Below are 16,249 nucleotides of genomic sequence, written 5' to 3'. Positions count from 1 at the left end.
CAGTGGCTTCTCTTGTTGCAGAGCACAGGCTCTAGGGCGCATGGGCTCAGTAGTTGTGGCGCGCAGGCTCAGTAGTTGTGGTGCATGGGCTTGGTTGCTCCATGGCATGTGGGTTCTTCCCAGACCAGGGATCAAACCTGTGTTCCCTGCATTGGCAGGTGGATTCTTAACCACTGCACCACCAGGGAAGTCCCTACAATCTTGTTTTAAAGTCTACTTTGTCTGATATAAGTATTGCTATCCCAGCCTTCTTTTCATTTCCATTTGCATGGAATAGCTTTTACTATCCCCTCACCTTCAGTGTGTGTGTCCTTAGATCTGAAGTCTCATGTAGCAGCATTTATGGGTCTTGTTTTTGTATCCAGTTAGCCACTTTATGTCTTTTGATTGGAGCCTTTATTCCATTTACATTTAAAGTAATTGTTGATAGGTACGTACTTACTGCCATTTTGTTAATTGTTTTAGGGTTGTTTTTGTAGTTCTTTTTTTGTTCCTGTCTCCTTCGTTTGTTCTCTTCCCCTTGTAATTTGATGACTATCTTTAGTGTTGTGTTTGGATTCCTTTCTCTTTTTCCTCTGTGTGTATCTATTATATATTCTTGGTTTGTGGTTATGATGGGAATCTATCTATCATCTATCTACCTATCTATCTATCATCTATCTATCTGAATATATTAAGTCAATGATCTCTTATGTTCAAACACGTTCTAACAACTCTGCCTTTTTAACACACTCAATGTTTAATTTTTTAACATCATATTTTACATCTTTTTGTTTTGTGTATCCCTTCACTAATTATTGTGGATATAGATGATTTTACTAGTTTTGTCTTCTAACCTTCCAACTAGCTTTATAAGTGATTGATCTACCAAGTTTACTGTATGTTTGCCTTTACCCATAAAGTCTTTCCTTTATACTTTTCATATTTCTGGTTCTGGTCTTTTCTTTTTTGCTTAGGTCAGAATTTATAGTTGTTTATATCTATGATCCACTTCAATTTAAATTTTTGTATGCTGTTAGGTATAGGTTGAGGTTAACTTCCCTACCAAGTTTAGCCAGTTGTTCCAGCACCATTTGTTGAAAGAACTGTCCTTTCCCCCACTGAATTACCTTGAAATTTTTGAGGAAAATCAAATGACTGTATAAGTGTAAATCTATTTCTTGATTCTCTATTTTGTTCCACTTATCTGTTTATCATTATACCAATACCACATTGTCTTGATTATTCTAGCTGCATATTAAACCTTGAGTTCAGGTAGTATAAATCCCCCAGCATTGTTCCTCTTTTAAAATATTATCTAAGCATTCTAAGTCCTTTGCATTTCCATATATGTTTTACAATCAACTTAGCACCTTCTACAAAAATGCCTCTTGGGATTTTGATTACCTTCCATTGAACGTACAGGTAAATTTGAGGAGAATTGCCTTTCATACATTTTTGGGTCTTCTCACCCATGATTATGGTGTATCTTTCCATTTATTTAGGTATTCTCTAGCTTCTCTCAGCAAAACTGTATAATTTTTAAGCAGTAGTCCTGCATGGATTTTGTTAAACTTATTGCTATGTATTTTATGTTCTCTAAAAATGGAACTTTTCTCTTTTACAATTCATTTTCACTAGTTTGGTGTAATATAAAAATTCAATTTGGGGGCATATATTGTCATTGAAACTATAAATCTTTTCCACAAAGAAAACTCCAGGCTCAGATGGTTTCAATGGCAATTTGACCCAGAATTTAAGAAAGAAATAATATGAATCTTACAATATTGCTTTCAGAATATAAAGAACACTTTCCACCTCACTCTATGACATCAACTTAACTGATAATAAAACCTGAGAAAGAGATCATAAGAAAAAAATTACAGATCAATATCAATAATAATCATATCCACAGAAATCTCCAAAAAACAATTAGCAAATGGAATTCAGCAATATATATATAAAGGATAATACATCATGACCAAGTGGGGCATAAGCTAGGAACGCAAGGCTGGTATGACATTCTAAAATTAATCAAAGCGATTCACCACATTAAAGATGGAGGGAAACCAAAAGATCATGTCGATAGTTGCTTTTTATGTATTTGACAAAATTCAACACTGTTCGTGATAAAGCTCTCAGTAAGTTAGTAATGAAAAAAAACTTTCACAATCTGATAAGGATATCTATGGAAATGAACAGCTAACATAACACTTTATGATAAAATATGGAATGCTTTTTCCCTAAGGTCAGAAACAAGGTCCATTCTGAGTGCTTCTTCAACACTGTCCTTGCCTGTGCAATAAGGCAATTGAAGGACATAAAAGGAAATGAAAATGAAAAAGGAATTATCTTTGTATGGATATGTGTCTTGATTGTGTTTATAGAAAACTCTAATTTATAAAAAAATAAAATAAAACCTTCTAGAACTAAGTGAATTTATAGCAAGGATATCAAATACATAGTCAATATATAAAAATTCAACAGGGACTTCCCTGGCGGTCCAGTGATTAAGATGCTGCACTTCCACTGCAGGGAGTGCAGGTTCGATCCCTGGTCAGGGAACTAAGATCCCACATGCCAATCAGCATGGCCAAAAAATAGAAAACAAAATTCAGCATATTTTAGAGACAAGTTGTTTCTAATTTTTAAAGAACAGTTAATTTGAATTCTAAAATCTTATCAAAGAAAAAGGAAACGATAATACTGCCTCACATATGATTATAGATGGAAAAATTCTAAGTAAGATATTACCAAATGTACTTCAGCAGTATGACAAAAATCAAGGTATATGACCAGAATTGTTTAAAATTCAATTTTAAATAAAAACAAATCAATGCATCAATAAATTTATATCAAGGAACTAATAAAAACAAATCAATACATCAATAAATTTAAGGTGAGAAAACCTAAGATTATACCAATAAATAACAAAATGGCCTTGGACAAAATTCAGCAATCACTACCAAACAAAGTAGGTCTCTTCTGGTCCGCTACAAATATTGAAGGAAATTATTTAGAGGCAACAAAGAGAATTTATCTCCAAATAGAGTGAACATTATGGTAAATGATTAAATGTTGGGAAATTTCCATTAAATTCAGAGAAATTGATGACTGCTATCACCGTAATATTCAATTTTGTTCTGAAGAGTCTATCTCAAAAAGAAAAGTAAAGTAATAAACATAAATATTGGAAAATAAATACAACTTATTATACAGATTATACAATTTATAACCTAGAAATCTGTCTCATAAAAATAGAATGAATGGTCAGTAGATACGTAACTAATGCTATAATTAAGGTAGGAGAAAATAATTGCAAATGAACTATCCAGAATGCCATTCCAGTCAATTAGAAAACAAACAAACAACAGAACAATAATAATGGAGAAAGTCAAGAATTGGAAATTCAAAGTAAAGGAATAATGATTGGCCAAGAAACACGTTTGAAAAAATGTGCAACTGAAATTGAAATTTATGAAAATATTTATTAAAACTTATACCTAACATAAGGCTGTAGGAATACTCAATTTGATAGGAGTCTAAGAGAACAATTTGGCAATATCTAATAGAATTGGAAGTGTATGTGACCTATGATCAATGTAGCAATATCTAACATAACTGAAAGAATATATAATGTATGAGCAGTTCTACTTCCATATGTGTACAATTAAAGAAATTCCAGCTCACAGAAACCAATGGTCACAGACAAGGATATTCACTGAAGTATATCTGAAATAGTGAAAAATTGTTAAACACTAAAAAAGAAGAGAAGGTTTAAATATGTCATGGTATGTTCATATAAAAAACTAAACCAAATGGGTTTTTAATTTTGTAGAAAGTATCAGCCCTACATTCAGAGGGCAAGCAACTGACTGCAGAGGAAGAGATGTGAGCAGCAGAGAAATACATCATGCATTTCCTTTCTCAACATAGCTAAGCATCTGCCATGGTTATCTGGAGTGTCCATCTTTAGGGTCACTGCTTTTCAGTTATGGCAGCCTTCTCAGTGTGGGTTCACATCCCGAAGAAATTAGGTATTGTGAATGGGACTTCCTTAGTAAAGTTTAAGATACAGTAAGATAAACTAAGTTAAGCAAATTTTCTTTTTGTAGGCCTCTTAAGTCCTTTGCTAGCGTGATAATTAGCATTTTTTTCTTAGAATGGATTTAGTATTTAGAAGTTCATAAGTATCTGTGACCACAGAACATTTTTCAAGTACCATTAAATACTACTGTTCCCAGAGACATTCTTTTAGATATGTTGGGTTAAGGCACTGCTTATCTATCTGTAATATTACGGATATGGTACTGCTGTTACTCTCCTTCGGTGTGAAGTTATATAGTGATTAAGTAGGAGGCAGCCTTTATTCTTAGGAGTTACATGATATATACAGAGAGGTGAAATGTTATAATGTCTATATTTATACTTAAATACCACAGCAAAAAATATGTCAAAAATTATACAGAAGCAAACCAAATATGACAACGTTTTAACAATCACTGAATCTAGAGAGGGCATACCAGTGTTCCCTGTACTATTCTTTTATTTTTTTCCAAATGGACAGTGGCCTTTTCATTGTTAGTTTCTAATTTATCATGAATTTGGGGCAGAAAAAGAAGACTGTAACATGTCTGCTTTATGGATTATAAAAGAAAAAGCATTACAGCTCTCCCTGATTCTTCAAAAGCTTTCTCTCATAATCTCCATATCCATCAACTCTAGAGATTTCTTTCTTACATTAGTTTTCAGAAATGACTTCTGAATTTTAGAAGTGAAAGTTTATTTTAATAAACTTTATCCATAATTAATTATTAATTTAAGTAAACAAAATGAAAGGTAGTGGACAGTTTTTACAAATTCTTTATATTCACAGGGTCTTCCTTTCACATGAACTTACTAATATCACTAATAATAAAATAATATTTATTGAACAATGCTCTTCTAAAGGTTTTGTTTTTTATTAACATTTCATCCTTACAAAAGTACTATTAGGTAGGTACTATAATCACCACTTTAAAACTGAGGCACAAAAAAAATTAAATAAAGTAAAATAGAATAAAATAAAATAAAGCACAGAGGGGAGTAGTGTCTTGCCAATACTACACAGGCAGGGGTGGAATTATGAGAACTGTAGTGAAGATTTGCTATGGCTGAAGTCTTTTCCCACATCTGTTACATTAACAGAATTACTTTCTGTTACAATGCTATATAAAGTGTGGTCCATGTACTGATGCTGGTCCACAGGTTGTTTGCTTCTGTTCTGCAATGAGTTAAGGTACAGACACCGAGAGCAAATATTTAGATACATTTACAGGAAAATGACAGAGATAATTTGTCTGTTAAGTCCAATAATAAAAACTTGGGGGCTTTCACTTTGTATGTTTTTCTTTCAATTTCATGTATCTGGTAATCTAATTTCATTGTATCTTGTAAAAGTATTGGTCAACAACAATTTTGAGGGGGTACACTTTATCTTGGTTTGAGATGTACTGCAGCAGTATCATTCTCTAAAGTTAACCAAGGCTGGGTGATGCTGTAATTTTTCAACTCTTTAAATCAATATATATAGTATAAATCTACTGCTGTTAAGTTTTGAGCATGAAGCAAAAGGGATTCCCATATGTTCCCTAACAAGTAAAAACTTTCTTAAATCAATTATGAATTCTGTTGTTATAAAAGGCATTTTCTAAAGGCCACTGTATCCTCTTTACATTATGAATGGGGGTTCCTCACTAATATGATTTCTCTGATGTAAAGTGAGTTGATCACTACGAATAAAGGCTTTCCCACATTCTTTACATTTATAGGGTTTCTCACCAGTATGAATTCTGTGATGTCGTGTAAGTTCTGACTTAACACTAAAGGCCTTCCCACATTCTTTACACTTATAGGGTTTCTCACCAGTATGAATTGTGTGATGTCGAGTAAGTTCTGCCTGAAGACGAAAGGCATCCCCACATTCTTTACACCCATAAGGTTTCTCACCAGTATGAAGTCTAAAATGTTGAGTAAGATGATATCGGCGACTAAAGGTCTTTCCACATTCCTTACATTCATACGGAATCTCACCAGTGTGAATTCTTTGATGTAAGGTAAGTTGATAACTACAAATAAAAGCATCCCCACATTCATTACATATGTAGGGTTTCTCACCAGTGTGGATTCTGTGATGTTGAGTAAGATGATAGTGCCGACTAAAGGTCTTTCCACATTCTTTACACTCGTAGGGTTTCTCACCAGTATGAATTCTGTGATGTTGAGTAAGATGATTGCTACGAATAAAGGCTTTCCCACATTCCTTACATTTATAGGGTTTTTCACCAGTATGAATTCTGTGATGCTGAGTAAGTTCTGTCTGAAAGCGAAAGGCCTTTCCACATTCTTTACATACATAGGGTTTTTCACCAGTATGAATTTTATAATGTTGAGTAAGATTGTAGCGACGACTAAAAATCTTCCCACATTCCTTGCACTCGTAGGTGTTCTCATTGGTGTGAATTCGCTGGTGTGAAATAAGTTGATTGCTACGAATAAAGGCCTTCCCACATTCCTTACATTCATAGGGTTTTTCACAAGTATGAATTCTGTGATGTCTGGTAAGTTCTGCTTGAAGACGAAAGGCCTTTCCACATTCTTTACATCCATAGGGTTTCTCACCAGTATGAATTCTGTAATGTTGAGTAAGATGATAGCGACTACTGAAGGTTTTCCCACATTCCTTACATTCATAGGGAATCTCACCAGTATGAACCCTCAGATGTAAAGTAAGTTGATAGCCGCAAATAAAGGCCTTCCCACATTCCTTACATTCATAGGGTTTCTCTCCAGTATGAATTCTACAATGCCTAGTAAGTTCTGTTTGGAGACGAAAGGCTTTTCCACATTCTTTACATTCATAGGGTTTCTCACCAGTATGAATTCTATGATGTCGAGTAAGTTCTGCATGAAAACTAAAGGACTTACCACATTCTTTACATACATAGGGTTTGTCACCAGTGTGAATTTTCTGATGTTGAACTAGGTATGAGCCATGACTGAAGGCCTTCCCACAGTCATTACATTTATAGGGTTTTACACCAGTATGAATTTTCTGATGTTGACTAATATGTCGTTGTACCCTAAAGGTCTTTCCACAAATCTTACATTCATAAGGCCTCTCACCAGTATGAATTCTTTGATGTTCAGTGAGCTGATAGTGAAGTCTAAAGGCCTTCCCACATTCTTTACATTCATAAGGTCTCTCCCCAGCATGAATTGTCTGATGTACTCTAAGGTCTCGAACACGACTAAAGGCCTTCCCACATTCGTTACACTCATAGGGTTTCACACCAGAATGTATTCTCTGATGTTCAGTAAGATGATAATGAAGCCTAAAGGTCTTTCCACAATTATTACATTCATAGGGTCTCTCCCCGCCATGAATTGTCTGATGTACTCTAAGGTCCCCTACACGACAAAAGGCTTTCCCACATTCCTTACATTTATAGGGTCTCTCACCAGTATGAATTCTCAGATGTTGAATAAGGTATGACTGTTGTCTAAAAGCCTTCTTACATTCCTTACATTCATATGATTTCTCTCTAGCATGAATTTTCTGATGCAGAAGAAGAGGTATATGTTTTTGGATTATCATTTGACTAGCACATCTCATTTGATGTCCTTCTTGTCTCTCAAACTCATGTTTACACTGCAAATCATTTCTGAAAATGGTATCCTCATGGATGTAAGTTTTACTTTTGTCCACTCTCTGCAACTGAAACAGATATATTTCACAAATATCCTTTTCTGGAAATAACTTCTTGGTGACATACTTAGACTCCAAATCTGAAAAAAGAAAAAAAAAAAAACCAAGAAGGAAACAAATGCTGTGATGTGATTTTTCTATGTTGGGGTAGAATAAGGGATTGCATCTCATAGTCGAAATAAAAGACAAACTAAAAACAATACACATTAGATGAAAAGGTTTAGAGCAGGGGTCTGCAAACTTTTTCTGTAAAGAGCCAGAGAGTAAAAATTTTAGGCTTTGTAGGGCATGTGGTCTTTGTCGCAATTATTCAGCTGTGCTCTTATAGCTCAAAGGCAGCCATAGACAGTACGTAATTGAATAAGTGTAGGTATACTATAGTACCACTTTATTTACGGATACTGAAATTTGAATTTCAAAAATTTTTATGTTTCACAAAATATCCTTCTTCTGATTTTTTTCAACCACTAAAAATGTAAAAACCAGTTTTAGCCTGTGAGCCATACAAAAGCAGATGGTGAACTGTTTGGCCCCTGGGCCTAAGTTTGCTGGATCCTGATTTAAAGAACTCTAAGTTGTAATGCAATTTGAAAGAAGGCAAAAGACTTAATGATGTGACTCTAAAAGAGGGTAAAATAAGTGATTAGAGGAACAAGTTAAGTCAGTGGTCCTCCTACTTAGGATGGATGTAGGGGAGTTCCTTACATATACTGCTCTTCAGGCACCGACCCAGACAAGCGGAATCAAAATCTATAGAAACAAGTCCTATATATGGGAGCTCATGTTGAGAGGATTTGAATGTTTTCCCAGATTTCAGGCCTTTTCCCCACAGGCCTTGGGCCTTTGAAAGGAGCTTTCCAAACAACATCTTAGGGCCATGCCTCTCCCTGACCCAAAGGGCTATAACTTGTGACGGCATCCCCCTTGCCTGATTTGCCATCACTGACCTGTGTACCAGCTTCTTGTTCCTTCTCTCATTACCATCCAGGGCTCTCTCTCTTGCTCCAATAAAGTAATCACGTCTGGCTTAGGCGAGGAACATCCTGCTCACAGGAAAGAAATGCCACATGATTTAGAACAAACAAACAAAAAACCGTAAGTTCAAAATGACTTAATTTAGACTTGGTTACATTTATATTAAATTGTAGGTCAAAATAGTATTTGATAAAATGAAAAAAGGCCATTGAAGAATATTGACATTTACATGGACTCATGGTCAGAGGACTAAAGAGGCCAGATAGGGGAGGGAAAAGATCTGCTCTGTTTTTAAAGGCAGTATAGAGAGGGGTTGAGGATACAGACTCTGGAGCCCTACGGTCTGGGTTCAGATCCTCTGTCACCCACCAGCTGTTATTGCTTCTGTGTATTATGCTTTTATCAATGTAAATGGGCCTAATATTACCTACTTCATAGGGCTCTTGTGAGAATTAAGTGAATTAATATATGTAAGGGCTTGCAAGGATGCCTAACATGTAGTACTATTTTTGTTGTTCTTATTATTTTTTTACGTAAAAGAAAAATACTGTTTCCTAAAATACTTCCAAGTTCTTCCTCAGAATTCTTTCAGTAGAAAATGCAAAATTCACAGACTAGAATTTTCAAGCACAAAGTAGGTTGAAGAGAATACGTCTTTTCTCAGATGGGATATGTTTGCTTGAATTTTAAATGGATATTGTTAAACCAGTTCACCACTATATAAAATGTAGAGGTTCATCTGATCACAAAAACACAAAACCCTGAGACTAGCTAATCTCTTTTCAAGTGAGTCAGACATGAACACAGAGCAGCTACAGGAATTCTGAGCATACCCATTATATGACACCTGGCTTCTCTGAAAATGTCTTGGGACTCAAATCTAGGACTAATGTAAAAAAACAGGCAATTATAGGAAGGGCCAGAGGGAAGAGAGAAGGTCACTGCAGGATGGAGAAGATGATGCTTAACCAAGTGCCTATTTCCAACCCAATAATGCTCAAACCATTTCTTTCAAAATAGGGGGCAGACATTCAGCTGGTGTCTTAAAACAGAGCTCTGAAATTCAACAATGGAGAAAACTGATATTCCAGAAAACAGATTGTCAGTTATTTGCACAGATATCCTTACCCAATGAGACCAAGTTGTTGTAGTTCTCCAACATCACATCCCTGTACAAGGCCCTCTGAACAGGGTCCAGGCACTCCCATTCCTCCTGGGAGAGGTCTATGGCCACGTCCCTGAATGACAAGGACATCTGAAATGACAGACCGATGTATCATAAACAACGTTTTAAATGTATTTTCAAGATGGAAAACTGCTATGCAAGAAAGAGGCAATGATATAGCAAGCAGTAAACTGAGGTTCAAGCCCGTGATATGTAGGGAAGAATAAGAAAATCAGTGATTTCTAAAGTGGAGTGCCTATATGCTTTTAAAGAATACAGTTGGTACAAACAGAATGTTCTGTATACCATGGGATGAATGAATGAATAAAATAATCAAAGGTTCCCAATGAAATGAAATCCTAAAAATAAGCACACTGCCTATCACGTGCCTGCCGTTTAAGTTCTGAAGAAATGTGAGTTCCATTCTCTTTTCCCTTCAAGGAAATTTTTTTTTAAGGAATTAAAAAAAAAATGAAGTAATGAATTGTTTTTCCCCAAAAGTACTCTAAAATCTCTATCTTAGAAAATAGGACGCGACTGACATTTGATTTCCTTAAAACTCAGGTTCATCATTATGCAAGAAAATGTCATAAGCATTTTTCCTTGTTATAACAAATGACAAACTCTTTAGTTAATTTATTTACCGGCTGGCTAATCATCCATCTTGTGGATATATCAGACTAATCCTTCTGTCATATTTAGGCATTTGTTTTGGACAAGATGTCTAAGGTCTTCCCCAGTCTCATTAGCCTTTCTTCATTCCCCATTAGGGATCTGGAGGGTCTTCCTACCTGCTGCCACCATCCCTCAGGAACACTTGTCTTGATCCTGAGCTGGAGGATGCTGATGTAGGATGATCCACAATGACACTGATGTCACTAGAGACCAGCACAGCCTCCTCAACCACAAAATTGACTTTTGTCCTGTTATTCATCCCTCTGGGGACCCCCTGGATAGATCCCTGATATCCCCACGTGCAGGCCTCAGTCACACTCCAATCTAGCCCTATAAGCTTCTCAGGGTATGGGATCTCATCACATGCAGAACACTCAACACTAAATTCCATCTTATCAACCTGTAAAACTCAGGTCTGTGGAGTCTAATGGACCATCATCTCTGTCATAGAATCATGAGTCTAACAAGGGAAGTTCAAATATCTCCCTCAAGCAACTTCATCCATCACTGCTCCATCAATGCTCCTGAGAGAGACTGGGCACTTGGAGAGGTGATGAATAGGTGAACACAGGTGAGAGAGAAGAGGGGCAAAGAGAGAAGAGGGGCAAAGGAGGAGGCCACTAGGCTGTATGACACCATCCTTCACTGTGATCAGAGCAACTGGGTGCAGCTTCAGCAATCAGGTTGTCTTAGGAAGGAAGTCTCAGGATAATAAAAATGATCACATGAATTCAAAACCACAACATCTCAAGGAGGATAAACGTGAACTTACATGGGCCATGGTTGTAGAACCGCAAGAACTGGTTCTCCTCTTTGGGCTTCCTCCACTCGAAAAGCACAGAGTCCAGAGAAGCCAGGACTGGGGGAGGAAGAGGAAGCTTTGAGACCAGGCGTGTCTCAAAGAAATCCCAAAATGACTTAAGTTAATACGATCCTGTTTTGCCTTCTTTCCACTTCCACCCCACAGTGCCCCACATACAAATCAGGAGAGATAAGAGGGAGCTTGGACGAAGCCGAACCCTTCCTATACCACAGGGAACCAGCTGCACAAGTGTAGACACAGAGCAGCGGCCTCCTGCATGAAGCCAGACCAGGCACTCTAGCAGAAGGGCCTCTAGTTCACCCCAATTGCTGATGATGTTGATCTGTAGCTGTTCCACTAGTGTCACTTTGAATCTAACATCATTAGAAAAAAAAACTGTAAGTTTTGAAGTTGTGCGATCCAACATGATAGCCACATATGGCTATTTAAATCGAATCAAAATTTTAAATTAAGTAAAATTAAATAAAAGTTCAGTGTCTCAGTTGCACCAGCCACATTTCATGTGCCCGATAGCTTCATGTGGCTAGTAGCTACCATTTGGAGAATGTAAATACAGAATATATCCATCACCACAGAAAGTTCTACTGGACAGAGCTGGTATGAATCCTACAGCCTAAATTCCATTTTTTACCGTAGAGTTCCTCTGAACTCAGAATAATTTGGTCAAAACCTGACAGAGGTTGCTAGAGGTATAATATCTCCTTCCTATGAATTCCCAAGGCATGTGACCTGAATTTCTCTAGTGGCTTTATTACCTCCTATCTCATGCTTATTCTGTCTACTCTGATTTTATATTATTTGCTGTATAACAAGAAACTTAAGGGATAGTAACTATGTTTCAGTGCGTGTATTCCTCTAACTACTATCATGAGATTCAGCATACTGTGAGCCCTTATGTCTGTTATTTGACCAAAATTCCATTTTTGGCAGTTTTTCTTAGCACACTAAGATACATGCACAAGATGTTTATCATATAACGACTCAGAGTAACCAACTGTTAGAAAAATAAATAGCTCCAGGAGGCAACAGGTTACATAACTTATGGTCAGTTATGATGGCACACTAGGCCTTATTAATGTTGGAGAAAGACATTCATGATGAATTACTGACTGATACAGGCAAATTAAAGAATTATAGGGAATTCCCTGGCGGTCCAGTGGTTGGGACTCTGCGCTTTCACTGCCGAGGGCCCAGGTTCAATCCCTGGTCAGGGAACTAAGATTCCGCAAACAGCACAGTGTGGCCAAAAAACAAAACAAAACAAAAAAGTATGTAAAATGAAGGGAGGGATTATAATGTCATTCATAAATACAGACTCTGTTGTCAGACCTCCAGAATGTGAGTCCTAGTCTGACAACTACCAACTTTTCAGTTAGTTTATTGATAAACCAGGGATAAGAATAGCACCTACCTCCTACAGTTGTCATGAAGGTTGGGATATTACATAGACACCACTTAATGACAAATAATTACTAAATAAAAGTTAGATAGTATTGTTATTAGATAAAATTATTTTCTACTTTTTTTTTTTATAGTAAAATTTGAGTCTCAGGCCCACTCTTTTTTATAATGACATTTTAAATATTTTAGAGGCAAGGCTTGGAAGTGCTAACCAAATCTCTCCTCGTCCATGCAGCTACCAAAAAAGAGACACCATTCTTCAACATAAAGCTAAAGTAAAGATCCTAATAAGGTATTAAATGGAGAATGTTAGTAAGAGGTTCAATCTTACTCTCCTGTCCTGTGTAAAGATTTACATGAATATTTATAGTTACTACCATCTTACTCTGTTTTCTACTATTATAAATCTGTCTTCTAAAATGTTATTTGCATTAAAAGATACTTGGACTGGAGAGGGTATTGCTATGTCCTGTGAAAGCAACTTTAAAAATCTAAAACAAGTGTAATCTGAAGGTTATCTTATTTGATAAATTGTGCCATAATAGTTACTCTGAATTGATTTATATAGCCCTAAAAGGCATAAGTCTGGAGGTGTAAATACTTGGAAGGTTTGTCAAACTAGAGGGGTTCATTGGCACTTTCCTCTTCTTTCTATAATCATGGAGGTATAAGAAACCTATGGTAGAATTACTTTTTCTAAATAGGAGTTGGGGAGTCTGTGTCCTCTGAATGTTCAATTAGAATAATTTCTATTCTGTGCACACACACACACACACACACACACACACACACATATACAGCTGGAGAGAAAAAAATTTTGCTAAAATGAACCTCCCCAAAAAGAATTTGAAAAAGAATAGATACATGTATATGTATAACTGAATCACTTTGCTGTACACCTGAAACTAACACATTGTTAATCAACTATACTCCAGTATAAAATAAAAAGTTTAAAAAAAGAAATTATGAGTTTGGGTTCAAAACTTCAATTCTATTAGCTGGGATCTAAATATTTTGGAACTCACTACAATTGGCTAAGGGAGAACTAAGAATGTCATTACCTAAGAAAAGACTTCTAGTAGAATTCTAAATAAATCTGGCTCAACAAATCACTCCTCATGGAATTTTTGTTGTTTATTACTACAAGTTTTGTTGTCACTTTGATCTGAATGAGATGTTCCAAAATAAAATTCAAAAAGCATAGTATAAAAAAAAAAAACCTCCCCAAAGTATTAATAGTGGTGCTGGGGCTATTTAACTTTCTTTTTTATAAGTCCCTCATGTAATATAATTGAATAACTGATTCTTTTTGCAAAAAATGAGCATTAATTCCATAATCTTAAGTATACAATAAATCTATATCCAATTTAAAAATATTTGAAAATTCTTGGAAGCAAATCTGTTTGACATGTGTGGGAAGAGTAAGGGAATCAGTGTGACCATTATAATAAAGCCTACCAATTCTTGAACATTCTTCTTCAATACAATAAGAACTTTTTACTGACAAAATTCTCCTCTGAATGGACATGTCAGGTGAGGGGCATCTGCAGACTAAATAAGAAAATTTGGGCAAAGCAGACAGAACAGTGTTTGGTTCTTTTTCTCTTTCTCCACTGAATAACCAACTGAAATATCGCTTTGGATATAACCCTTGTAAAATGTCTCTGAATTCCAATAATAGTAAATGACATTCATATAAAATTTAAAATTTGAGTATTATCGTTCATCACAATGAATATTACTTTACTCATATGTACATTTTTTTTCTTTTGACAAACTCTTTATAAACATAAATCTCAACCCATTGATTCCTTGGAAGAAACCCTTGAGCATGATGATACAGATTTCCACGCTCAGACTTCCATTCACATTCCTGCTCCTAAACACCTTAAAAAACAGATGCCCGTGTCATTTACTTGCTGACACCAGTCAGACTACCTCTGATCTTGCCTTACTTTTAAACTTAGGTTCTGCAGAAGATCAATGATGTGATTCCACTTAAATATTAATCTCAATAAAACAAAGCTTTAACTTTAGACTCCAGGATATATATTTCTTACTATTATAAAAAGTGAGTGAGAGAGGGCCACCTGCACAGCCCCTCATTCATTGGGAAGGAAGGCCTAGAATAGGCCACTGGACATTTCATGAAAAGAAAAGCAAATGCTTCCATGTACTAAAAACAAAGATGCATTTATGAACAAAGAGGAAGTAGAAACTCACCTGATCTGTACTTTTAGATGTGCAACAACAATTTTCCCCTCCTGCTCAGGATACTTCTTGGGGGAGAATGGCAGGACTGGGGAAGAAGGAAATCATGAGATCTTCTTCAGGCCTTTCTTAGAGCACAGAGAGACGGAGAAGTCCCCTCCAGGGCCACATCAGCTCCGACCTCACACATATGACCAGGTGAGACAGGGAGGCTGGAACCTGTCTTTGAAATCACAGCCGATTCCTAGAATCAGAGATACGGGAAAGCTGTGGTTCTGAAAAATGTAGCAGCGCCCACAGCGCCTCCAAGTAGGAACCCCTCCCACCATTTCGAGCCAGGAGTTTGTCTTGGAGACACTTTTAGCTCTAAAAGTCCCATCCCAAGCCCAGGACTGTGTCTTCTTGCTTTCTGGGAATCTTCATTCTAGGGTTCAATATTTGACTTCCCTCTTGGGAAAGTCTGTACAGACACCCGGGCTGTGTGGGAAGGAAGGGGAAAGCAGCAGGAGCGTGGGTCAGTCATACACACCACTGAGCCAAGCACCAGTATCAGAATGACAACCGCGCCCACCGACAGGAGGCCCAACTTGGTTCTGGAAAGCTCGTGGGCGCGCGCGCACACACACACACACACACACAGCCTGTCACAGTTAGTCACACAATCCCCCCCTCTCTTCTCCTCATTCCAATACAGGCCTGAGGCTGCGGGCACGATGCGCCCTGGGCTCCTCACTCTGGGCTACAGCTCCATCCCTTTCCCTACCCCAGAGGAGTCCTGCTCCGCCTCACCTAGCACCAACTTCTCCCCACGTTTCGACTAACTCACCCGCGGTGGCTGAAAAACCCAGTACGCACGGCTAGGGGCCCTCCGGGTGGAAGTTTACACCACCCCCTGGGGCTTCTGGGAAATGTAGTCCACAGCCGGAAGCCGGTAGGCTGGGCTCTGAGTGCGCAGGCGCAGGCACGCTCAGGACCGGGCGACTTCAGTCCCGGAGCCGGGGACCCGCGCCCTCGCTAGGTAAGCTGAGAGAGCTCACAGCGGGGACCTGTCCAGGCTGTGCGAGCCTCGACGGACCTCCAGAGTCTTGACCGCCGAGTGCGTCCGTGGGTGCCGTTCTGAGGCCGAGCACGTGCGAGGCGGATTCTGTCCGGTTCTTCCCTCGCGGTAGTCCCCTCGCGTGGTTCACAGGCGTGTGGCCCTTTGTACCCGGCCTCATGAGCGTGTGTCTGTGTGTGTGCACCTGTCTTCACGCGCGCGACGCCGTGAGGGTTG

The 16,249-nt window shown here is 37.6% G+C and overlaps 2 protein-coding genes across 6 annotated transcripts in view; one reads left to right on the top strand and one right to left on the bottom strand.

Moving 5' to 3' along the window:
- FCGBP (Fc gamma binding protein) overlaps positions 1-16,249 on the top strand; it is a 103,512-nt gene that overhangs the window by 24,990 nt on the left and 62,273 nt on the right. The gene's annotated exons all lie outside the window — the stretch shown is intronic.
- On the bottom strand, positions 411-15,892 carry LOC309616295 (uncharacterized protein). 5 transcript variants are annotated; one of them, XM_082366707.1, is made up of 7 exons: positions 15,803-15,892; positions 14,989-15,220; positions 11,314-11,400; positions 9,830-9,956; positions 8,674-8,769; positions 5,884-7,806; positions 411-5,242 (listed from the first exon to the last, which is right to left on the bottom strand). In XM_082366707.1, the coding sequence occupies exons 3-7, from the start codon at positions 11,320-11,322 to the stop codon at positions 5,187-5,189; spliced, it is 2,211 nt and encodes a 736-aa protein (XP_082222833.1). In that variant the 5' UTR covers positions 11,323-11,400; positions 14,989-15,220; positions 15,803-15,892; the 3' UTR covers positions 411-5,186. The 5 variants fall into 5 exon arrangements, with proteins under 5 accessions (XP_082222833.1, XP_082222829.1, XP_082222831.1 ...); XM_082366703.1 differs by having other exon boundaries at positions 411-7,806; XM_082366705.1 differs by having other exon boundaries at positions 411-7,806; positions 14,989-15,064; positions 15,803-15,877.

This window comes from Balaenoptera borealis (genome assembly GCF_965194805.1).
Source record: "Balaenoptera borealis genome assembly, chromosome: 19".
NCBI lineage: Eukaryota > Metazoa > Chordata > Mammalia > Artiodactyla > Balaenopteridae > Balaenoptera > Balaenoptera borealis.
Note: the sequence above shows the minus strand (reverse complement) of the source record. Positions and strands in the feature narration are given on the sequence as shown.

Coding starts and splice junctions, on each gene's coding strand:
- LOC309616295 (XM_082366703.1), bottom strand. Junction 8,770..9,829: donor CAACAACTTGGTCTCATTGG/GTAAGGATATCT, acceptor TCCTGTGAGCAG/GATGTTCCTCGCCTAAGCCA. Junction 7,807..8,673: donor AACAAGAAGCTGGTACACAG/GTCAGTGATGGC, acceptor TTCTTTTTTCAG/ATTTGGAGTCTAAGTATGTC.